Here is a 25,870-nt window from a genome sequence, read left to right on the forward strand (position 1 = left end):
ATATTAATCATTGAAATATCAAAGTTTAAGATAGGAATGTATCATTATGTATCCATGAAAACATTATTTGCTTCTGTGTAACAAAGAAATGATGGAGTGAATCAGTAAGTGGCAAAATAAATGTAAAAAAGAAACAATGAACTGGCTACAGATGCATTTATGAAATGAACTTTCTTAACAGCCTCTTTTACACATTTCAGAACACATCTGCATTTTTGCCACCACCCCCCAAAGAGTAAATAGTCTGTTATCCCATGATACCAAATTCACTGAAACCAAAAAGCAAACAGAAAATTCAGTAGGGCAGATTTCCACAAACTGATCACGTCCAAAGAATTACCCAGGATGCTTGTTAAATATTTAAAAGCCCCAGTTCCATTTATATCTATTGAATCTAAGTCTCCACAGGAAGGTTCTTACGATTGGGCAAGATTTGGAAGCACGCAGTATGTTATAAAAATATTCAATAGATTATAAAAAGTCACCCTATGCTGATTAACTACCCCCCTTCTTAAAGGCTGAGAAAAAGAGGGAAACAATCCTGTATCAGTTATTTTTAAGTGTTTGGTCCAACATAAAATGGGAGAAAATGTTCAAAGTTTCTGTTTTAACATCCAAATAATGTACTTACTACAGTTTTCAGCTTTTCTGTTGTCCCGGATCACTATTCTTTGGTTGATAGTGCTGAAGAGTGTTGTCCAATTAATGGTATGATAATAACATAGGTTGCTGTTGTCAGTAATATAGATGTTTCCTGCACTGATTTCCTTCAGGGACTGGAATTGTAGAGAAGTGATGCCCTGTTGTTTGAGGATAAGCAAGGAGAGGCCACTAAAGAGAGGGAGGGGGGAGAACAGAACAGTATTTATATGTATATATTAATAAATATTTTCTGGCCATGACTTACATTCTTGAAGTAAAATAAGGATGTCACATCTTACTCCAAAAAGAATGCAAATAGATCATAAAAAAGAGATTAAATCAATAAACTGTGACCTGAACATTATTTATTTACATGCCATATACCAAGTTTTAAAAGTAATCTTGGGGCGCCTGGGTGGCGCAGTCCGTTAAGCGTCCGACTTCAGCCAGGTCACGATCTCGCGGACCGTGAGTTCGAGCCCCGCGTCGGGCTCTGGGCTGATGGCTCAGAGCCTGGAGCCTGTTTCCGATTCTGTGTCTCCCTCTCTCTCTGCCCCTCCCCCGTTCATGCTCTGTCTCTCTCTGTCCCAAAAAAAATAAAATAAAACGTTGAAAAAAAAAAAAAATTAAAAAAAAAAAAAAAAAGTAATCATTTGACCCCCAAAAGGAAAATATTCATTTTTTGGAAGTATAAATATTAATGATATTTGTGTATCTATTTACATACTTAGTACGAGTATATCTGCTCACTATTTTCCCCACTATCCCCTAACCAAATAATTAAGAGCATCTGGCTGGCTCATTTGAAGGAGCAAACAGCTCTTGATCTTGGGGTTGTGAGTTCGAGTCTCACATTAGGTGTAGAGATTACTTAAATAAATAAAACTAAAAATACTAAATAATTAATAAATGTTTATGGAATGATTGTTCATCTACATAAAGTAAGACCTTAATTCTACTCCATTTAATAAATTTATATATGCTTTCAGAGGGTAAATATTGCAGAGAATGACCACGATATTTAGCTTTAATTTATACCTCAGAAGCCAAAGTGTAATTGTAATAGTTGAAGAATGTATAAGTAAGGATAAGGGACATTAAAAATTGAAGAGAAGAATGAAATTAAGCTAAAAGTTAAAAAAAAATACTCAGAAGGCTTGGACAACTGGGGAAAGCATCTCTAAAAATTAAGTACAACTGTAGTGTGGAAACAAATTATCATTTCAAGGAAATTGTTTTAACATAGCCCACATTTTGTAATTAAGTTCCTTTTCCATTCTCTAAAGAATCATGTGTTTCCCACATTTAAATCAACTAATGAACAATATTTTACATTTTGGAGATCAAAGCTGTCCCCTTTTGTTTTATTTATAAATCTAAATATACTTTGCTGTCAACTCAGCTCAGAAGTTTTTCCATGCGTGTGTGTGTGTGTGTGTGTATATATATATATACATATATTATACATTATACATATATATACATATACATATATTCTTACATCCATATCCATATATATATATCCATATATATATTTGCCTTGAAAATAAGCTGATATATATGTATGTATATATATATATATATATATATATATATATATATATATATACTTAGTATGTGCATATTCAACTGAGATGTAATTCATTCTCTGAAATCTGTGCTCTCATCTTGTGCTGTTTATTACGGTGTGAATAATGCTTGACAGATTTTTAACATTTGGCTCAACAGATAATAAAAGTTGGTTGCATATAGCATTTGAATAGACTGTATCTCTCAACTATGCTTTTTTATTAAGTACTTTTCCCCTTTATAGTGTAAAACCTCTTACAGATATACCAGTTTTAATAGCAAAATTCAATAATATTTCTGTGAAATATTATTACAGAATATTTGATGATAATATTGATTTAAGGCATCTTTCCTTTTTAAGCAGAAAAAACTAAATCCTTTTATGTAAGTCAACTTTTAACTGTTCATAAATAAGAATCTCATACAGATGAAATCTGAAATAAAATAAAGCAGTGCCTTAATAAATATTAACTCATTCATTTTTACTATGTGAATAAAAATATTGATATTGGGCCTTTAGAACAGTGTCCTTCTGAGCCCTGATTGTTCTGTCCACTTTTAACCTGCATTGCACTTAGACTGGTGAGCCAAATCCTGAAATATCAGCCCTGTGATGGATGGTTCAAACGCTGGCACCAGAAACAGAACAAGAGCCTTCTGGTGAAACAGCATGTGTAACCCACACATGTAAGCCAGTCCCAAGTCATCCAATGCCATTTTTTAGTTATAATAACACATGTCTGGAATAAAAACATTTGATTTTATGGGGTCCTATTATGTACTCCATCCTACAAAACACTAATAATTGTTTTAAGTGATAAGGAGTTGAAACTCAAACTGCTTATTCTGCATACTTTATTTATTTATTTATTTGGTATCCTCCATACTGTAAAGCGCAGTCGGGGTATTTATCATTAGGCTTACCTTTGGAATTAAAAATGGAAACCCAATATTTGTAGAATAAATATAAAATAAAGGAGGCTGAAACTGTGACATACGTATGCATGATGCTACTTTTGAAATATGAAATACTTGTATCTCTGAACATATATACACCCACCTGTAGAGTACTCTTCCACCAATGGTCACCAGGTTAGAAAAAACACTGAAGTCAGTCATGTTTGGAGGCCATGACTGTATGTTCAAGAAACCTAAAAAGATAAGGGCAGTAAAAAAACAAAACAAAACAAAACAAAAAAAACCCCAAAAACTCAGAATATCATTGCCTTAGTAACCACATTTAATATTGATCATTCTTGAAATATGGTTAAAATGTATCGAAAGATAGGAGGTAAAAATAAAAACACTCAATATTCCTATTTTGAGTCATTCTATCTCCTATTTCTTCTTCCAAGATTGAGGGCCTTACTCAAAATTCCCGGGCCAACAATACTCCATATAATGAATATCAAACTAATGAGCCAAAAATCTAGGTTTCTCAGACACATGGAATCATAGAACTATACATATTAAAAGATTTCAATTATTCTTAATTTGAAACATTTTTCTAAAATCAAAATACTTAGTCCAATTAGATAAAGAGAAAAATACAGCTTTAATTTTTCTGGAAATCCTTTCCTACTTTACACTTATAACACCATTTGTCTACATTGCATCCTAATGCATTCATGTATATATTTAACCTTTCTCATTTAATTTGCCACTCTTTGACATAAATTCATATCCAATTTATGTCTATGAATCCCCTATCAGCTAGTATATAACAGCCCTGAACATATTAGGTGCTCAATAAAATATGTGCTAAATGAATGCTCCATGTCATCCGTGCCCAACAGTACTTGTGAAAACTAAATAGCAAAACATGGATTCAAAGACCAGTTGACAACAAAAAAGTAACACAAAAATTTCAAGGATATTTTATTTTATAAATTCCATGGGCTTTCCAAATGTGCACAGATAACATTTCAAATAGCATGCATTTTTAAAATTAGAATTGGCCTTGAAAATAAGTTGATTTCAATATCATGTAATATTTTCAACAAAACACTAACATTCACAGAGTTCCTAGCACAGCAATCACACTTTTGAAACTTACCTGTTATCTCTCGAACGGTCCGAAAGACATTCAGTTTCTCTGGGTCTATGGCTTCAATTGCATTGTAAGGGTCCCTAGCGAATCAAGAAGAGACACAGCCAGATTTTAAATTACATAAAGGAGTGAAAACGTAAGAAATTGTGACTATAGTTATTGCACTCAAATTCAATTTTAAGTAGCAGTAGAAAGCTTAGCAATGTCTTGTCCAGTTTTCCACACTACAGAGGGAGAAGGATTAAAAGGTGCTTTGAGGACCTTTTTGATGATATGAGCTCTTTGTTGAAGGCTCTTCTAGACCTAGACAAATGGTCCAGGTTGACTATCCTAAAGAAGTCTCCAAATAGAACAAATCCATTTATAAACAATTTTATTTCATTTTGCCTTTTAAGGTTGTTCTTAATTAGGAAAAATACACTCTGTGAATAACTTATGGTGAGAACAACTGCCTTTTGGGCTCCTCAAAGCATTCTAAATTGCTAACAGCACCTACAATTTCATTAAATGGATATTAAAAAAGATGAAGTCAAATTTTTCTTTTTTGCTGTATCCTTACATTTGTTAGTGAATTTTTATAACATTGTATGAAAGTTACTCTTCATAAGGATTATTTAGAGCAGTCTTATTCTTATCCGGGTTATTCATATTTGCTTTCATAAAAACAGGAAATATTTGCTTCCATATTTATGAATCATACTAACATCTGAAATAAAATTTATAACAAATTTAATAATATCCCAAAGGTGTAAATTTTGGAGATTTAAAAAATACCATTTCCTAATGCATAAATATATTTTGGCAATTAATGTTATTGACATATAGATGCCCAGGCTTTTAAAAATATGAACATAAGATACCTTTTAAAATTAAATATTTAATGGATTTTTTCAGAAGTTTTCTTCTTAGGAAGATGCCTTTCATGTAAATATACTGAACATTCAAAATAATTACAAACTTGAATCTTAAACACAATACCAAACATTTCTCAGTAATTCAAGTAATACCTTATGCTGTTTTAAGGAATACATTTTTTTTTTTTTAAGTTTTATCACTTTGAAAGACAACCTTGGAAATCCTGGGCAAGTAGAGACCTCATATCACTATATACCCTTCAGAGAAAAATTATATTCATTGACCACTTCTCAAAAAAAAAAAAAAAAAAGAAAAGAAAAGAAAAGAAAAAAGAAAGCAAATCTAAGAACAATGAACAGGTTTTCTTAGAAGCATGTATCCACCTGTAGCAATCAAATGAGTTTCATTCTTGCTGTGTACATCTGTTGTTTTACATCTTTGAGAACCTTCTTTTTTATTTGGGGAGTAAACAATTGGATAGAGTGATATATTGGATGCAGCCTTAATAGGGCTATCAATCAAGGTGCTCCACAAACAGATAGGCATATGGTCTATCTTAGGAATCTGAGTCTAAACCTACAGACATTTATTCATCTTAGCATTAGAGCCTTAAAAACACTATTAGCTCCAGTAACCTTGATCTCTGGAACCCCATTGTACTGGCTCTCTCAACTTGGTTCATCTGGGTATGCTCCTATACCACGAAGCATCCTATATCTTAAAAAACAAACAAACAAACAAACAGGCAACTACAGAAACTCTGCTTGATTAAAAACAGTTTCAAACTAAGAAGTGCAATTGACACAACATAATACTAGTTTAACGGGGAGTGCTATGGAAGGCTTGGAGAAACCCTGTAGTTTCCCCCATAACTCACACATAATTAAGATTTTCCTCAATGTGATATGAATGTCTCTCAAAAGCTTAAAGTCTAAATTAAATGTTCTACTACACTTGTTCTATTTATAAATGAAGATACATTGAATGAATAACTATGCTTTTGCTGAATATGAAGCCAAAAAATTAGTTCACCATGGGGCAAAAATCTTGTTGTTACCATTTTTTAATGTGCAAAGACTTCTGTACGTAGACGTATCAGATCTGCAGTAGAATAAGCTTTCAACATTTGTTCTCTGATGGAAGGCAGTATATAGAACAGCTCTGGTCATATAATCAAATATCTTGGCTTTATTGAGAAACACTCAAAATTCAGGGCAAGCACACAATAATGGGGTCAGTCCAAACCTATACTGAGAACACTTCTAAGTTGCCAGGAATGAAATGAGTTCTGGAATGTTCCAATGAAGCCCAATGGACCACAGAAATTTTATATACTTAATTTGAGAGATTCAGGACTCTCATAAAATAAGTTGACAGAATCCTACTTACCAACTTCAAACTACCTACAGGGAGTTGCATCTTATAGACACTTGAAATCCATAGTGCTTTAAAATCAAGAAATTCCCTAGCTAAATTCAGAGCCATGTGAAAGAACATTATGTCCACCCTGTCATTGTATTTGGTGATCCAAAATAAAGCTCAGGATAGAGAGAAACATATTTTTACAATTCCACTGAAATTGCTTTATTTTTCACTAAACCCATTATCTCTTTTCCATTGTTTATCATCATGATACTGTATTATCTAAGCACTTCGTGTCTGTGTCTCATTGTGACACAGCATGAACATGCTTATTTGGTGAGCATTTTGTTACTCTAAGTACATGCACATGACCATTGTCAAACATGACAAAAGATGGAAGGTGAACATTCCTATGGATAACACTGATCACAGGTTTGCCTGTGGTTCCCATTCTAAATAAAAGAGCAAGAGTGCCTAGTCTATTTCTGGCAATAGCACTATTGTGCTAAAACATGCCAATCAAGTTTCTTGAGTTCTTGAGACACCTGGGCGGGGCAGTCAGTTAAGCGCCTAACTCTTGATTTAGGTTCAGGTCATGATCTCACGGTCATGAGATCCAGCCCCGAATCAGGCCCTGTGCTGAGTAGGAGCCTGCTTGGGATTCTCTTTATTCCTCTCTCAGCCCCACCCCCCAAAACTAAATAAATAAAAATTAAAAAAAAAAAAACTTTATTGAGTTCTTTTATATATTAAAATTTTAATTGACAAATTGACAGTAAGCTTACTTATTGCAGAAACTTGTTTCTGAAAAGTATAATCTCATTTAGTTATGATTTTTGCCTATTTAGTTTTTTTAATTTTTTTTTAACATTTATTTATTTTTGAGACAGAGAGAGACAGAGCATGAACGGGGGAGGGTCAGAGAGAGGGAGACACAGAATCTGAAACAGGCTCCAGGCTCTGAGCTGTCAGCACAGAGCCTGACGCGGGGCTTGAACTCACGGACCGTGAGATCATGACCTGAGCCGAAGTTGGCCGCTTAACCGACTGAGCCACCCAGGCGCCCCTTACCTATCAGTTTAAAGAAATACCTTAGCTATTTTACCCAAAGCATACATGAATTTAAATTAAAAAAAAAGAGAGGGAAGACTGAAGGTAATAGGAATTGAGGGAAAACATGTCTTTAATTTACCAGAAGTTTTTTACATAAAGGACTCCATGTTACTCACATTTAAAGTCTCTCTCTACATGCACACATTGTATGCATGAATACACATAATGCCTATACGTTTATAAGATGTCTTAGGCTTACTGAATTAACTTTTTATCAGTACTTTCCTAAGATTAAGAGAAAGGCTTCAGAATATATGTTTCATACTGGCATGAGACTGGGAATGAGAACTATCACATATCACATATATATTTGTCCTGGAAATCCCTTATGTATTATAGTTGAGACATAACACTATTAATTATAATGTTAATATTAAAATATTCCAAGCTATGTACTATTATTAAGAAGAAATAATAATCTTCTGAACTAAGGGATATGACTTATTGCCATGAAAATAACTTTGTCTTTATTTGTTTTTCAATAGTCTACAAAATAATCTGTTACACTGTATGTTGTGCTATAAACTGGATATAGTCATTGAGATTTTTGTTTAGCACTGCCTTCTTGGTTATTTTCTTTCTCTCTCCCCTTCCTCTCTCTCTCTCTCTCTCTGTCTCCTTTTTTTTTTTTTGTACCATTTAATGTTTTACAAATATGCCAGGTACTTGACTAAGCACTTAAAAATAATTTTTGTTTTTAAGCCCTACAACAACCAGAGAAGGTAGGTATTTATTTTAATCCCTACAACATCCAGAGAAGTTTATTTAATAAACTCAACTCTCAACTTTACATAAGAAACTGAGCATTTGACATATTATGGAAGCCACGTAACTCAGTAAAATTGTCTACAGTGGAGATTCAAATCAGTCTAGTCTGGATCAAGTTACTGAAGTAGGAAATTTAACTCTTACTTTCTGAGCTCATTTTTTAGGAGAGGTTTTGTTTACCATTATATTTTCAATCATGTGAGTCAATTTTCTATAATTCATTTTCACCCGAATCAGTTAGCAAGGTTGTTTCCCTTGAAAGTCAGGATGCATCTAGTATTTTGTAATGATTCTTCTCATAAATTTGTGAATATATGGCATCTATTGTGCAATATATGTTTTTTATTGTGCAATATATTTTTTATATCTTGACATATCTGCTTCCCTTTTTTCCCCATTTCTTTATTAATATTTACTCTATTCTAGATGTTAGGTCATTCAGGATATGTAAAACCATTTTACAATTAGTATAAATCCAGTCTTTTGATAAATATGCTCCATAAGGAGCCAAAACTAAAATAACAATTTCGAACTGCCCTAGATGGTCTTTTAAACCTCCCCATGCATGGTTTATCTGTAAGATTAACAATCAGTGGGTGCTTTTGTTGGTTTCATTATCCTTCTATACTCACAGAATTATTGCTGTGGTTCTCAATGGGGGCAATATTACCCTACTGAAGGGAAGCTGGGACATTTGTAGAGGTGTATTAGTTGTAACAGATTAGGGGACACTACAGGCTTTTAGTAATAACCCCAAGCACCAAAAAATTAAAGTCTCCTTCACAGAAAAGGTTTGCCTTATGTCTTGAACAACCTTAAAATGTCCCACCTAATTAAGGACTCGTGCACAAACTTCATAGCTGATCATACTTTGACTGTGTGTAATTCTGTATTCATGTTGCCTCTATTTCAATGATATTTAATTCCATCTTCCCCTTGTCATATAACAAATATGTCTGTTACTTATTACCTATTTCAGTGGTCAGCTGTTACTCTGCTCTTTATTTCCCCATACTTCTGGCACAAAATGACTTCTATTCTTATTTCTAATAAATCCAAACTTTCATTACAAAGTAGAAGCTGAGCATTTTCCTATCAATACATATTTTATTATACATTACTTTTGTTGTATTTTTTTTTTTTTAATTTTTTTTTCAACCTTTTTTTATTTATTTTTGGGACAGAGAGAGACAGAGCATGAACGGGGGAGGGGCAGAGAGAGAGGGAGACACAGAATCGGAAACAGGCTCCAGGCTCCGAGCCATCAGCCCAGAGCCCGACGCGGGGCTCAAACTCACGGACCGCGAGATCGTGACCTGGCTGAAGTCGGACGCTCAACCGACTGCGCCACCCAGGCGCCCCTGTATTTCTTCTTTAAATTACAGTTGGAGAATTATAATCACTTCATAAAATTATTGATATATGTAGGCTATATTATCTATGATTTTTATTTCAGAATTCAAAAGGAAGTATGAAAATACTATGTATAAGATGGATGTTGCACCTGATTAGAATGAAAACAACTTTCCTAGTGCAATTTATGACATTATATTTTCAAATATTTCCCCACACTGATGGACCTGAGGCCAATTCATTTATTATGCCCATGTTAAAGCAGGCAACGTGAATTAAGTGGGTATGTCTTCCTATTTCTCAGAAGATGCTGTTAACATGATATGATCTTTCATTCATGGTGATATGTGCTTTTGAAAATAGTTACAGTGAGGATATATTGTTTTAGTAAATGTCATACATGCATTCAATTATATAGGTGCACTTAAATGTAGACCCAGGTCTCCTACCCAGTAGGGCCACGGAGGTGAGGATAGCAATGCGAATGGGTTCGAGGGTCAGTAGCAACTATGGTTAAGTTTGGTTATCCCATCTCAAAATGGCTAGAACTGGGGCACCTGGGTGGCTCAGTTGGTTGGGCGACCAACTTCAGCTCAGGTCATGTTCTCACAGTTTGTGAGTTTGATTCCCGCGTCAGCTCTGTGCTGACAGCTCAGAGCCTGGAACTTACTTCAGATTCTTTGTCTCTCCCTCTGTCTACCCCTCCCTTGCTCACACTCTGTGTCTCTCAATAATAAATAAACGTTAAAAAATTTTTTTTAAATAGCTAGAACTACACAGCTCCAACAGATTGTTGCCATATAGGAGGATGTGCTAAGGGTAACCAAGTCTACATATTTTAAATGAGAAGTTAGAAATCTTGATGATATATATTTATTTTGTAAACATTGTTTGGGATGAATATAACATACCTGGGGCAGAAAGTGTGGACATACCATTACAGTATCTGGCATGAACCCATATTAAAAGCTACATTTTAAAGTAATGGTTTATGCAATAAGATCTACTATAATTTATTTGTATGGAAAGAAATACTTTGTTCTATTTCTCTCACTTTTCCTATTTGGACACATTTATCCATGATGTGTTAAATTATTTTGCTTCTAGAAATGATGTGATATATGTTTAGAGTTAAGATTTTGAATTGAAATATGTGAGTAATATTCTTTATCTGTAGCCTGTAGCACTAATATTTAGGGATTAAGAGTAATATAGATAAATAGATAAAATATAAAGTAAAAATATTGACATTTTTATTACAATTGAAAAAATACAAACTTGGTTGTTTTCCCAGTTAAAATCAGCAGGTGGTTCTGTAATGAAGGAGCCAAGAAAATGTTACAATTTTTATTGCTAAAATGAAATTCATTTAATAGATTTCGTATAATAATACTAATTTCCTAACCTAAGGAAAGAGAAAAAGATACATCAAGGCAAAGAGAATTTCTAAAAGTTTAAGAGAATTTCAACTTACTGATTTGTTTTCTATGAGAGATTTTTTTTTAATTTTTTTTAATGTTTATCTTTATTTTTGAGACAGAGAGAGACAGAACATGAGCAGGAGAGGGGCAGAGAAAGAGGGAGACACAGAATCTGAAGCAGGCTCCAGGCTCTGAGCTGTCAGCACAGAGCCTGACGCAGGGCTCAAACTCATCAACTGCGAGATCATGGCCTGCGCTGAAGTTGGACGCTCAACCGACTGAGCCACCCAGGCGCCACTCTATGAGAGACATTTTAAAAGAAACATTAAGGGAGCCTGGGTGGCTCAGTTGGTTAAGCATCTGACACTTGATTTTGGCTCAGGTCATGATCTCATGGTTTGTGAGTTCCAGCCCCACATTGGACTCTGTGCTGGCACCATGGAGCCTGTTTGGGATCCTATCTCTCCCTCTCTCTCTGCCCCTCCCTGCTTGTGCTCTATCTTTATCTCTCTCAAAACAAATAAATAAACTTAAAAAAAAAAGGAATATTAACTTATGTTTCCTTGAACTAATCAGTTAGAGTCTGAATGAAATTCCTCACTGTACCCATTGATACAGTTTCCCTAAGCATATCTAAAAATATGTCAAGCTTTCTGAAATTTGTAGATTTGAGGAGAATGTCCTACAAATACATTTTAATAAATATATAAATGTATATTGTCAAATATAAGTAGTTACTAAACTCATAGTCTGAATATACCTCAAAACTGTGGTTTTTACTATCACTGATGGTAAAATCTGCCATTTGACTTTGCTGGAGAGGAGCATTAATGTCGGGCAGAACTCATCTGGGCCAAAAGGAATCAAACAGACAAAGCTAAAGAATCCTTTAAGCTTTGTCTACACTTTATAAAATAATTTTCTGCAAAAATTTAATACTGACCCATGAATACCAGTGACAAGGAAGATCAAATTCCCATTGATTTTGGTGCAGTTTATGAATTTGTCAATGTTACTGGAATCCACGGTCTGAGCTGACATCAGTGATCCTGTGCCAATGCCATCACAAGCTGTAGAAACAAGACTCACAGTCAAGAAGGTGAGAAACTTTGATCTCAGTCAAGAAATCATTGCATTTTTATTATAAAATAACAGTTTTTTTCAATTATAAAATGGAAAAAAAAAGTTCATCATAAGAAATAAACTGTTTTCTAACATAAAATAATCATTCATTCATGCAACATTTACTGATGGGCCTACTTTAAAATATTGTCCCTGCATTATAGTCTAGTGGCCATGACTCATAAAAATCATATCTTATATCAAGTCCCAGTATACCCACACAGCACATACGTAACTCAAACAACTTTTAACAATCAACACTAGCCCTTGCCACATAAAGCCAACTATTTTCTCATCTGTTCTAAGATATCATTTTTAATACTTTTAAATCACTTGAGGAAAATTATTTCATGGCCTAATGATGGTCTACAACCTGTGGTTTTAAAAATATTGGTCTTATTAAGAATATATATTAAACAAAGTACTAGTGAAATGAGTTGTAATCAGAATCAAGAGCCATTTAAGTATTTACATTTAAATTCTTAAATTGAGTGTTACCTACACTTTCTGAGCACTACTTAAAGACAAAACAAAACAAAGTATGTGTATTTGTGTGGGTGTGTGGAGGGGGTGAGGGGGGAGAAAGGGAGAGAGGGAGGGAGGGAGGGGGAGAGAGAGAGAGAGAGAGAGAGAGAGAGAGAGAGGAGAGACAAAGAGAGAATGTAGTCTAAAAGTAAGTCTGAAGTTTGCCCTTTTAAAAGGCACTTTTTGATACTTTGGAAAGCTTAATATCGTTCAGAAAATTTGGACTCTACTTTCATCCTGCTTAATTTAAGTTTCATTCTGGTAAGGAATTTGAGTACTGCAGCTAGAAGGGATTTCTTTCTCCACTAATATTCTATGACATGGATTATCTGCAACATTTATTTAATACTTACAGTAAACTTTCTTGTCATTTTATAATCTCTCAAGATAGTTTTGAAGACCTGGAGAGTAAACATCATGTTATTTGTCCCTTTGCACCCCTTCATATATACAGCAGATCATTTAGCGTAGAGTGGCAAGCGACTAAGATGGGTTCTTGATGCTAAAATAATCATGTGATCCCTTGTTATATGCATACTTCTAAGATCTGCTACATATAAAACAAAACACAACTTTTTTCCTGTGTTTCTATCAAAGTGCAGTCTGAATTTTACCTGCATCATTTACTATAGATCATTCAAAATCAATAATACACACTGTTGAGACAGTCAGTACTTTGGGGAACTATTCAAAGCCCTGGGAAAGTGTGTGAGGGAAGGTTTGGTATGGGAGTGATGTGTTCAGAGAAGCGAACTTAGCCGGTCCATTAAGAAGTGCAAGGAAAAACCTTGGTGTAGGTCCCAGTTCTAGCCAAAAATAATCTCAGCTGTCACTCACCTTTTGGGCAAATATCAGTGCAAGGTTTACACATTTTAATCCCATTTTCTTCTACTTCCATCTTGGAACTAGGGCAGGCACGCACACAAGAACTGGAATCCACCACAAAGTTATCTGATTTTAAAAAAGGTAAAATGAGCAATAATGGTGATGCTCAGCAAACAACTTCAAAATAAGGCATTTTAGGGCTTGACAATGATTGGCATCATTGGTAGTATACACGTCTCTTTCCTTAAAACATCTCCGCTTAAATATCTCAGCCTGAAATAGAATCTATGAGCATCCACATTCAAATCCAAGGGCAGCGTGTGTTAACAATGGTTAGTACTTGCTTGATTACTGCTCCACATCCTGAATTGCCCCCAAGATAGAGAGAATTTCTTTTATAGACTTAGGAAACTACATGACATTTAGTTTGTGTTTTTCAATAGTTCCACTTCATTTCATGTCATGATGAAAGTTTGAAGCCTAAAAATACTTCAAGTTACATGAGGCACAAATGAAGCTGAAGTTGAATTGCCTTGGATCAAGAAAGTGCACTTCATATCCAGGAGGAAATGTTTAAAATGTGTTCTATCTTTCAGTGGAATGTCATATAAACTGTTCCCTAGTTTTATATGAAGAAACAAAATGGGATTTGAAAGGCAGCATCTTAGGAAAGGTATACTAAATAAACCAGGTATATACAATTACCTGATACAGTGGTAAAATGTTTAGGGGTCCAGTGATCTGGAATATGCCATGACATTTTCTCCTCCCAAAAAAAGAACAAATCATTGCATCGAAAGCCTCCCACAATAAAGAGAAAACACAATACCTGCTAGGCCACTTTATATTTCAAAGGCAGTATCCTTCCATATCTGGGAATACTGCTTCTGGCCTGATATTCAGTGGTATGGAAGGCTTTTGGCCTTGAAGGGGGCTCAGATCAGGAAAGGCATATCGTGCAAGTCCAGTCTGGGATGCAAGCAATTATGCGACTTGGGTAATAAAACCCAAGAGGCTATCGGTAGTAGGAGTGTCTGTTGTGGGAAAATAAGTCATGTGGAGTTATGGCACGTCCCAGCGGGAAAATCATATTGAGACCTCCACAATTCTATAGCTAAGCCACACAATCTGTAGCACATAATCGTATGCTATTTAATAAACAACTCCTGATATGCTTCTGGCTCCTGGTAGAGATAGAGCACCTAACCATGGGTTATTGATTGACCTTCTAGTCAGAATTACCCATCACAGGGGCACCTAGGTGGCTCAGTCAGTTAAATGTCTGACTCTTGATCTCGGCTCAGGTCATGACCTCCTGGTTCATGAGTTCGAGCCCACGTAGGGCTCTGCAGCAATAGCACAAAGCCTGCTTGGGATCCTCTCTCCTTCTCTTTGACCCTCCCCAACTCGTGCTCACTCTCATTTTTGCTCTCTTTCTCTCCCTCAAAATAAATAAATAAACTTAAAAAAATTAAACAAAGGTTTGCCCATCATGCATCAGGTTTTATTAGAACCATGATGTCATAATGTTGGCCATGTTCAACAGGAATCTACCCCAAGATAGAAGCAGTATATTTAAGATTGGATGTGAATCATGGCAGAGGCATAAGTAAACACATAAGCAGGTAGCCCAGACTCCTCGTGCTGGTACCTCTCACTCAGCTCATACCTATGTCTGCGTGGGGGCCAAAAGAGGGCACTTGTGAGAGTTAACAGACGAAGACAAAAATTAAGTTTGCTATGTGGGTGCAAGCCGCTCAAAATGAATGGCAGTGGCCCTGCGGCTCACTCAGGAGCAGACTTGAAAGACAGTGGCAAGGAAAAAACCTACCAGTGGGCATAGTTCTGGATAGTTCAGATGATCACTTACTTTGTGCGGAACACACAGTAAGTATGGACTTACAGTAAGTATGGACTCATGAGCAGTAGTTTGCCATGGGAGAAGAAATATTAGGAAGTCTGGGACTGAAGGAAGTCTGCGGTGGAGGGATGTATATGAATCCATGGGAGTGGGCAGTGAAGATCTTTGCATTCCCAGTTAACATCCACCAGAGGGCATCCACCACAACAGAAGGCACATTGTTGACACTGCATTGCAGCCTGTTCCCTTCCTTCTTTTTATCCTTCTGTAGTCATCCTGAGAACACTCCTCCTTAAGAACCTAATCTCTGTGTGAGGAGAACCAAGCCTGCAAGCCTCTACAGTTTTGCAGCGATATATATCAAGTGGAGTAAATACAAATTATAAATACCCTCATATCAGTCAGGTACAGATTTTGCAGCCAAACGAGTTGCAAAAAATATTTGTCTGTAATTTTTGAATGTTAGAATTCTGGGTTGGAGATTGTGGACCAGTATTTAAAAGCTAAATGTCTTTGTTTTCCCAAAATAGTTCATGCCTCATGAGCAGGGCCCTTCAAATATTTGAATTTTACATAGATAAATACTGAAGTGTTTTTAAATCAGTCTGTAATTTGATTGACCTAAACTATTCCAAGAAAGGAAATTTATGAGGTATCTAAGGAAACTGGGCATGTAATTTCACAAAATAGTTCTCCACTTGCCACAATTTAGGTGTTAAAAGCTTATATGCATAACTATTCTTTTAACCAATATAAAAGTATGTAATAATAATGACGAGAATTGTCATTGTTTTCAAACACTTGTTTTTTATATACTGTCCCTCTGAATCTTATTCCCCAAACCTTTGATCATTATAATAACTCTAGGAAAGACAGAACCATGATTATTACTATCCACCTCGTAAGGAGAATACAGAAAACTAAATAGCTCATTTAAAATCACATAAGTAATAAGTGGGCAGAGCCAGAAACCATAACCACTCTAATCCTATGTCCTTCACACTTCCTATTCAATCACAGACACAAAACAAGAAAACATAATAGCGGTATGATGTAGATTGTAAAACCTTCTTCTTTTAAATGAGTATGTGGACAAATGTAGTCATTCTTTTTCTTAGGTAAAACAATGAAGAAATAATGTCCCATTGCTCACTCTGGAGCAAACGTGAAGACATACATTATACTGAATTCTTGATGAAAGTGAAGCTGGTCACTTGGAATTCCCAGGATGAGTTATCAATTTTGTAAAGATCTGTCAACATGCCCTTCACATCTATTGTTATTGTTTAAGATTAGATTTGATATTAAAACTATCATGCTACACAATCTATTACAAATAAGTAATCAGAAATGATATTAGGTAAAAATTCATTGTGATTAGAAGCAGACCTCATTCATTACAAAGCTTGCTGGCACTTAACTAATCACTTTTTTGAGAAACAGTATCATGTACAAATACACTGAGGTATAGTGAAAACAGTGAGCTTAGAAGGCAATGACACTACATTCTAACTTTAAGCATGACACTCCTTTGCTGAGACTTTGGACCAATCACTTTAATTTTTTGAACTTTAATTTTCTTATTTGTGAAATGGTAGCAATAGGACCTAAATCCAAGTATATCCAACAATGTTATTGCAAGTTTTAAATTACAATAAATCTATATGAAATTTTTTGGTTTTTAAATGATGATCTCATTAAATTGGCTATTCTCATCTTGTTACTTACGTGGGCATTTCTTGACACAAAATGCTCCATATGTATACTTTGCATTGAAGTTATGTTCCAGCTGAAAGGTGGTTGGATTGTAGACAAAAGTTTGGGGACATTGAGTAACACACGCTCCACTGTCATTGAAATTCATGCAGGCCTGCAACATAGCAATTATTAATTTCATCTAAAAATAACCTTCATAACTTGTTAAAAGAACATTGCTGTAACAGCTTTGTGAGAAGGATGTATTCTTTATTATTATATTTATATTTTTACACATGTGTTCTATACTTATTTCACAAAAAGTATAAAATTTGACACTTTTTGGTCATTAAGTGCTTAGTGTTATGTTCTAACTTGTTTTGGACTTCTAAAATTTTATAAAACTGGTTTTCCAGTGCCAATGAATATACCATCTCTACAAAGTTATTGATGTTCAAGTTACTTAGTCTCTGTCCAGTGGTCTCCAAATTAATAATTGGTTTAAGTTATTAAAATTAGCTCACAGTGAAAAAAAATTTTGACTCACACCATTCAAAGTGTTTATGCTGAGTCTCAGAGTCTGGCACTGGCAACTGACTTTCCAATTCTACAATCTAGATTTTCCTTAAAGCTGGTGTTTGGAAAGTTCAGTGCCGGAAGCAGCATGAGAAGTACATTGGTCATCACTGTGTGGTGAGGAAACATTGGTGAGGAGCCATTTACACTGGACTTGAAGAAAAGGTTTTGGAAGGTGACTAGTCCGTGTAAATACAGAGTATTTGATGCTGAAATGAAGGGAAGCAGACATACTTAGCTCATGATTAAATAATGTGCTGCCATTTCCTGTGTGGCTTTCATCATAATACCACACCATTTAGTAAAAGCCATCAAATTCAAATAAAACAGTTTGTTTCTGCTGACTTACCTATTTGCATTGAGACTTCATTTGTTAATATGTTCAAATGCATTTGATAAGAATTAAAAACAATTTTGCCACCTGAGAGGTATTTGATATAAAATATATGTAACATACATATACATACAAATTATACACACACACACACACACACACACATATATATATATATATACACACACACACATATACAAACATGCCTTTCAAAAGAGTGGATGAACTAATTCTCTTTATTGAACAACTTAAACCTTCAGAGGAATAATTTAGGCCTTGGAAGGTAAGCTCATATGAACTCTAGCTATATTTTATATTTCATCATAGATTGTATGTATGGTTATTAATAAGCACTAATTCATTTTGTTTCTTCAAAACATTTTCTTCATCAATTGTTGTTTTAGCAAGTGCTTCATCACAAACATGACAATTCCCTGACAATGGCCTACTAGATGCATAATCAGAACGAGACTCACTCATGATACATTATTCACTACGATGACATTTTCCAGGAAGAATCTATTAAAAAGCAATCAGGAAAACTCAGTGAGTTTTAATTTATGGCTATAAAACTTCATGTGTCCTCATAATTGCTTTACGAACATACTTTATGGAGTGTTGTGCACAGACTGCTTGGCAACAAACGGACATAAACCAGAGGAATCAAACAAATTTACCTTCCAGACTGCGCACAAAACAACGGAACTTACACCAAGGCCTCGGTCTGGCATTCTTGAACATTCTGTACCAAATGCCAAAGTGGAGTCATTGGACCATTCCATAAAAGTAATGAAATGAGAATTCTAAGGCTCACCAGGCACTCTGCTTATCATGATAATGGAACCATGAAAGAATGGCTATTGTTTGTGTTTCTTGTTGTTACTGCTTTGGAATTGTTACTATAACACCTGTTCAGTGTCCCCCGCAACAGGCTTTACCCTGTATCAGGTGATAGGCAAGGGAAAGCGTCTCACTTCAAAACCTGCTGAGCATCCTCCTTAAATTTTTGACATTTTTCTTTTCTTTACTTCTTCTTCCCTACTCACTTCTGCAATATATACTTTTGTTTCAATATAGGATTAGGGTAGAAAAATTAAGTTTCTTGTAACATTAAGAAAATTAAGAAATGACTATATCATAAGAGGTTTAATTTATGTTTTGCCTATTTTCAGAGTTGTGTCATTTAAAAAATGTTCAATTCTTAATATATATGTGTATTCTCTGGATATTTCAGAATAGGAAAAAATGAATATCTCTGTTCATTGTTAATAGCAAAAACAATTACTTATTTTATTATTTTTAGCATAAAATGAAAACAATGTCTGTGTTTATGAAATTGTGGTAACTATAGTTCACAGAATTGTCTGTATTCAAAAGAGCAGAAATAACTGTATTGGGGATATTAAAATGTAATTAAAACATGTCCCCAAAAAGCTATAAATGTTAATTTTAAGGAAAGAAAACTGTCCTTTTCTAAAATAAAAATCACACTGATTAGCATATAAATTGCTTTAAGCATGCATTTGTAAATCTTATAAATTTTGAATAATATTAACTTGTAAACAAAATATACTGGGAAATAGTTAAATGAATAAATTTATGAATAATCTTGAAATCAAGAGCTATAATCTTGAAATTTAAATTCAAGAAATAAAATTCAAGAGCCCCCACTCAGAAAATTCAATGATGCAACAACATAAACAGGTAATCAATGTAAATTTTGGAAGGGCACTATTAGCTTTTAAAAGATATCTCTGGGGCGCCTGGGTGGCGCAGTCGGTTAAGCGTCCGACTTCAGCCAGGTCACGATCTCGCGGTCCGGGAGTTCGAGCCCCGCGTCGGGCTCTGGGCTGATGGCTCAGAGCCTGGAGCCTGTTTCCGATTCTGTGTCTCCCTCTCTCTCTGCCCCTCCCCCGTTCATGCTCTGTTTCTCTCTGTCCCACAAATAAATAAACGTTGAAAAAAAAAAATTAAAAAAAAAAATAAAAGATATCTCAATATCTTTTTATCTTTTCCCCTTCTCATTCTCCAATACATCTCACCTGTAATATAAATTATGTCTGAAAGACATAATTCATTCAGTATAACAGAAACATCATAGTTAATCAATAGCCACCCAGTGAGGAGATGTATTATAGGAAGGCAAAACATCTTCTTAATCCTAAAATGGTTAAATTCGATCTTATTTTAATGAGAAGTTAAAGATTCGGTATGCCCGAATCCAACTACAAAGGAGGGAGATCAGGAGACTAAAAGGGGATCTCCAAGACTTACAAAGCAGTCGGTGTCTTTTGGTCCTGAGCAACCTCCAGCACATTCTCTATGACAGCAGTCACTGACGTAGGGTCCATAGCACCTGCCGTCACACTGTTCTGCACACACCGTCCTTGTCACTGCAGAAGGCAGAGATGAGACTTTGATCAAAGTCAGCCACCAAGAGAAACTTCTAAGGTGCTTTGGAGTAGCTGACAAAGGCTGAGCTCTCAGGTAACAACACTCAACCCACCACTGACTCAATTCAGCTAAGATCTACCAAATGAAGTCTGCAAAATTACTGTACAAAAACCTTCAAAAATTAATACATACTTTTGTTTTTATCTTCTTTCTTGTTCCAGAAAGCACCTCTCGTATTTTACAAAAATATTGTACAACTTAGCAGGAAAGAATCAAATTTGAAGTAACTGAGTATGGCATTTTGGCAGGGTGCAAAAAATGGAGTCAGCAGTGAAATCAATTCACAATGTGCACAGTAAGATTTTATGGCAGAAGGTATCCCCAGAAATAATCCAAGCTTTTTAGTAGTCAAGGGAACATAAACTTTTACATGATTCACATTATATCTTACAAGATTCATATCAAGTAGATACATAAATAATGATACAGATACAGATAACTGGTCAATAGTAGCATAAGTGTTTCTATTCTTGAGATTTAAGTAAAATTTCCACCAAGATTCCTATGTAAGGAACAGTGCAATATCCTCAAAAGAAGTGAGGGAGGAAGGGAAGGAGCAAGGGAGGGAGGGAGGGAGGAAGGAAGGAAGGAAGGGAGGAAGGGAGGGAGGGAGGGAGGGAGGGAGGGAGGGAGGGAGGGAGGAAGGAAGGAAGGAAGGAAGGAAGGAAGGAAGGAAGGGAGGGAGGGAGGGAGGAAGGAAAGGAAGCAAAAAGGAAGGAAGGAAGGAAGGAAGGAAGGAAGGAAGGAAGGAAGGAAGGAAAGAAGGAAGGAAGGGAGGGGCACATTCATAGTGGACACAACCAAAATTCCCATTGGTCTTTTCTTACAACATCCTTTGATCCAAGCTGACAGCACTGTATCGAGGTATGCTTTAGTAAAATCAGTGCAATAGGCTGGGCATCAAAATTATAGCACTGAGGGACACTTATTTCACTTATTCCAAAGAGATACTTTTTAAGTATTTAGAGAAATAAATGTTACAGAATATATATAGCACATCCCTTCTTGGCTTCCATATTTCCACTTCAATCTGCTTTCCTTTCATCTTTTTAAACAGTTCTTCAAAGCTTCCTTCATTGCTACTGTAGAAAGACTCTGACCTTTAAACAGTAGTATTCCCCAGTTGGTCTTGACAGTTTTCTTTGGGTTATGGGCTCATGCCTAGATGAAACCATTAATTCCCTACTTTTCACACTACTTATAGATAGATGACATCAGATCCAAATCTGAATTTTCTACTGAGCAGCAGCAAGTATTACCAGGTGCCTACAAAAGACTCATTTAGATACCTCAAGATGTACAATGTGGAATGTACACTTTCTCACCTCCACCAGTTGAGCATATCTGTCTCCTTTGTTCCCTTCTCTTAATTAGTACCATCCATCCAGTAGCTTAGTTAAAAATTTGGGATGTGTTTTCTATTTCTCCTTTGCCCTCACTCTCACTTCGCATACCTAACAAAATTATCAAATAAAATTGCTAACTAACAGTCCTCATTACTGTCCCTCCTCTCTATTCCAACTTTTTCAAAAACGTATATCTAAATTATTACATAGCCTTCTAAAAGGTTTCTCAGATCCCAATTAATCCTCTATGCTGCTCTAAAAGCAATGCTTGAAAATACAAGCCACTGCTTATAAATCAGTGTTGTTTCACAAGGTAAAACTTATCATCACTGTACTAAAGGAGGAAACCCATAGCAAGGGATAAAAGTGCTTCATCAACTAAACACCACCTCTATCTATACTGGTGTCTCTCACTGTGCTTTTCACATCCATCCATACACAAACACCACTTGTGATTCCTGATTTCTTGCATCGTTTGCAATTTTGATTCTCATTGTCTTTTTATAATGCTCTCATCCATGCTAAAAACCCTTCTTGTCTTCTTATCCTGGAAAATATTCATCTATAAGATTATATTCAGATGCCATTTTCTCTCTGAAAACTCCAGATACATCGCTAGGATGAGTTATCTTATCACTGTTTCTTCTGAACAAGGGAGAAAGTTAATGCAGACTGTGTGGTCTGAAGGACTACGCCCAAATCCTAACTCTATTCTTGTGATATGAACAAGTTATTGAATATCTTTGTATTTCATTTTGCTGGTTTTAAGATGGATTTAGTAATCATATGTGCCTAATGGGATTGAAGATAAATAGAGACATAGGTATAAAGTGCTTCACATGGCCCCTGTTAATGGTTCTCAGGTTAGATATTATTATTGTACTTTACATTGTATCTTTTTTTTTTAGGTTTGTTCCCTCTACTAAACTATTAGAGTAATTTTTTGAAGTCTATTGTCTTATTATTGATGTTTTTCTCCTTAGGGACTGGTACAGTGCTTGACACTTCCTATACAAGAAAGTAAGTATCCTTTCCAACTAAATAAATCATATATTGCCAACTCAGTGAAAGCATTTGGGTACTGCTTAATGGACATATCAAAGGAAAAGAAAAACATGCAGAGAACTAAAGAGGTAGGGTACTAGACCCTGTAAATAGACAATATTAAAATACCCAGAAACACAGCATATCAAAATGCAAATAACTGAATTATTGCTAATTCATACATTAGACTTAAATGCTCCTTAAATTTTGTTATTATTTCATGATTCTACATTTTCACTTGGACCCTGTTTATTTGAACATGATTATGATATTCATAAAATAATATATAATATTTAAGTATGAACTATATTCCTTTTTTGGACTTGATTATATTCTTACCTAGGTAGTAAAAGCAATACAAACATTAAATAGTTTAAACTGAAACATTTGGATTAATTCCCTGTCTTGCTTTTATTTTGTAAAAATAGAGTTATCTGATATAGAGGATTTTGAAAGACAGATTTTTAAGTCTGGATTTGTGACAGCGTATTTTGTATTTGCAGCTTGGGTCACATTAAATTTTGAAATAAATTATTTCTTTTGTAAGTATTCTAATAGAAAGTTCTACATAGTAAATCGATTTGTCCTATTCTTTTACCTTCCTTTGCTCAAATCTCATTCTCTCAGTGAAGTCTACCCCTATTTAATACTGAATCCGTTTCAAATTACTGATTCCTGATGGATGCTACTCTTTTTTTCTCTTTCTTTCTATTTCTCTCTTTCTCTCCCTCTCTTCTCTCTTTCTTTCCCTCCTTCCTTACATCTTTCCTTCCTTCTTTCATCTTTGTTATAGCATTGATCACCACCTAACATATTTTACAACTCATTTATTACATATTCTGTTGGTGTTTTCCAATGTTTAGAACTGTACCTGTCATGCATGTAATGGTTATTTATATTTCATATACATTATACATACACAATACATATACATATACACTACATATATGAAATATACCCAAATAAATTATATCTACTCATTAATTCTTCATATTCATACATGGGACTTATGTTGATGTTCCTATCTTTTATCCAAGTAGTATATTTATTTAGATATTCTAATTATACCATATAAAGAAAATACTTTTAATAGAGATTTTGTAAAAAATAAATTCTCATATAATTCCTCTCTTCCAGATTTAACAAGGCCTTTTTGAATGTACCCAAGTTGTTAACTGAAATAGCAGACATATGTTAAGTAAACAAATTATTAGATTTAAAATAGATATTATCCCAGTATAGTCTATTAACTTGCTTTAACTTGACAGACATTGCTCAGCTGGAAATAGCACAAAATGAGTCAGCATTAATAGCATATAAATCACACCATATTTTAATCTTAAACACATATGACTGTTAATTTCTATTTTTAACTCTATGGTGGTTTAAGGTAAGTATGCAAAATGTTTCAGTTTCTCTTTGTTTATATATTTTGGTCTTTCCTGTCAAATGAGAAAATTAATGTACATAATGTTTATAAAGATAATTAACTATTAATTTATTTTAAAAATATATATAAAATGTTCCTATTGAGTTCAATTCTCTTATTGAGTATACTATTTAAGTATGAAAATAATATTTTAAAATCTAATCTATCATACTTCAATCTTAAGTTCAATAATAATTATTATGTTCTGAAATTTAAAAAAAAAATTAACATTTATTCTTTTTTGAGAGACAGAAAGAAACAGAGCATGAGTGGGGGAGGGGCAGAGAGAGAGGGAGTAACAGAATCCAAAGCAGGCTCCAGGCTCTGAGCTGTCAGCACAGAGCTCGAAGCAGGTCTTGAGCTCACATACCGTGAGACCATGACCTGAGCCAAAGTTAGGTGCCCAACTGATGGAGCCACCCAGGTGCCCCTATGCTCTGAAAATTTTAAAGCATGTAGATGAAATTATTCATTCATACGTGTTGAGTCAACTTTAAATTGTTCAAAATAGCAATTTTATCTATCAAGTGTTCACATAACTCATACTTTTTTCAGGACACTTTGATCTTAGATACACCATTCCATTTCAAGAACCTGCAAAGAAACATCTCTCTAAGTCATTACTTTTGAAACTTTTGACTTAAGATATTAAAAAGAGAATTATGGGTTTTGCTTCAGAAGCAGTCTATAATTCATTTTAAAAATAAAAAGAAGTATGATATATTCAACAGTAAATAGCACTTCTTGCTATCCCAGTGTTCATATGCCTTAATTCCATTTGAAAGTTCAGTAAGTATGAAATATATTTAGAAGTGTTTGCTTGATAGGTAAAAATATAAGTAAGCAAAAAGAACAAAACAATAAGCTTAATCTCTAAACAGTGATGTGACACAGTTAAGAAACATTTTTTTCACATTGTTATATGAGATTTATTTTTAGAAAGAAAACATTCCCTTTGTATAATCTATTTAATGGCATTTATTGATTAATAATACTACTTAATATGAATTAAACACATCAAACTCTACTCATATTTTATTATGATGGAAACACAAAACAAAACAACAGTCCCTGAAATCAATGAGATAACTCACTTAGTCTCCATGGGAACATTGAGTTATAATTGCTTTCGTTATATTAATTTCCACCCTTGCCTGAATATTTCATTAGATATTCCCCTCTCATATTTAGTATCCTTCCTAAATTGCTTCATTGGGTGCATTAAAAATTTGGGTCGAATTTTAACTATCTTATTCATTGATGGTACATCACTAACTGTGATTGTGTAACATAAGGTAAAATCTGGGAAGTCACGGTGTTTACTATATTGGGCTCAGCAAATTTGAGATTAGGAATGGAGATTCATCCAAAATATCCATAAGAATTAGAGGGATAGGGGTGCCTAAGTGGCTCAGTCTGTTAAGCATCCAACTTCAGCTCAGGTCATGATCTCATAGTTCATAGGTTTGAGCCCTGCATCGGGCTCTATGCTGACAGCTCAGAGCCTGGAGCCTACTTCGGATTCT

General features: G+C 34.7%; 1 protein-coding gene across 6 annotated transcripts in view; it reads right to left on the bottom strand.

Annotated features, from left to right (window-relative positions):
- The window catches only part of ERBB4 (erb-b2 receptor tyrosine kinase 4), a 1,154,402-nt gene that overhangs the window by 297,049 nt on the left and 831,483 nt on the right, over nucleotides 1-25,870 (bottom strand). For all 6 annotated transcript variants that reach the window (XM_086719539.1, XM_086719536.1, XM_086719540.1 and 3 more), the window contains exons 6-12: nucleotides 20,346-20,464; nucleotides 17,195-17,336; nucleotides 13,618-13,731; nucleotides 12,077-12,203; nucleotides 4,268-4,341; nucleotides 3,272-3,362; nucleotides 632-831 (exon numbers count right to left, since the gene is read on the bottom strand). In XM_086719539.1, the coding sequence (XP_086575665.1) occupies nucleotides 632-831; nucleotides 3,272-3,362; nucleotides 4,268-4,341; nucleotides 12,077-12,203; nucleotides 13,618-13,731; nucleotides 17,195-17,336; nucleotides 20,346-20,464 (867 nt within the window). The remainder of the gene's footprint in view (nucleotides 1-631; nucleotides 832-3,271; nucleotides 3,363-4,267; nucleotides 4,342-12,076; nucleotides 12,204-13,617; nucleotides 13,732-17,194; nucleotides 17,337-20,345; nucleotides 20,465-25,870) is intronic.

Source organism: Puma concolor, chromosome C1, assembly GCF_028749965.1.
Source record: "Puma concolor isolate L17-30 chromosome C1, mPumCon1.1.hap2, whole genome shotgun sequence".
NCBI lineage: Eukaryota > Metazoa > Chordata > Mammalia > Carnivora > Felidae > Puma > Puma concolor.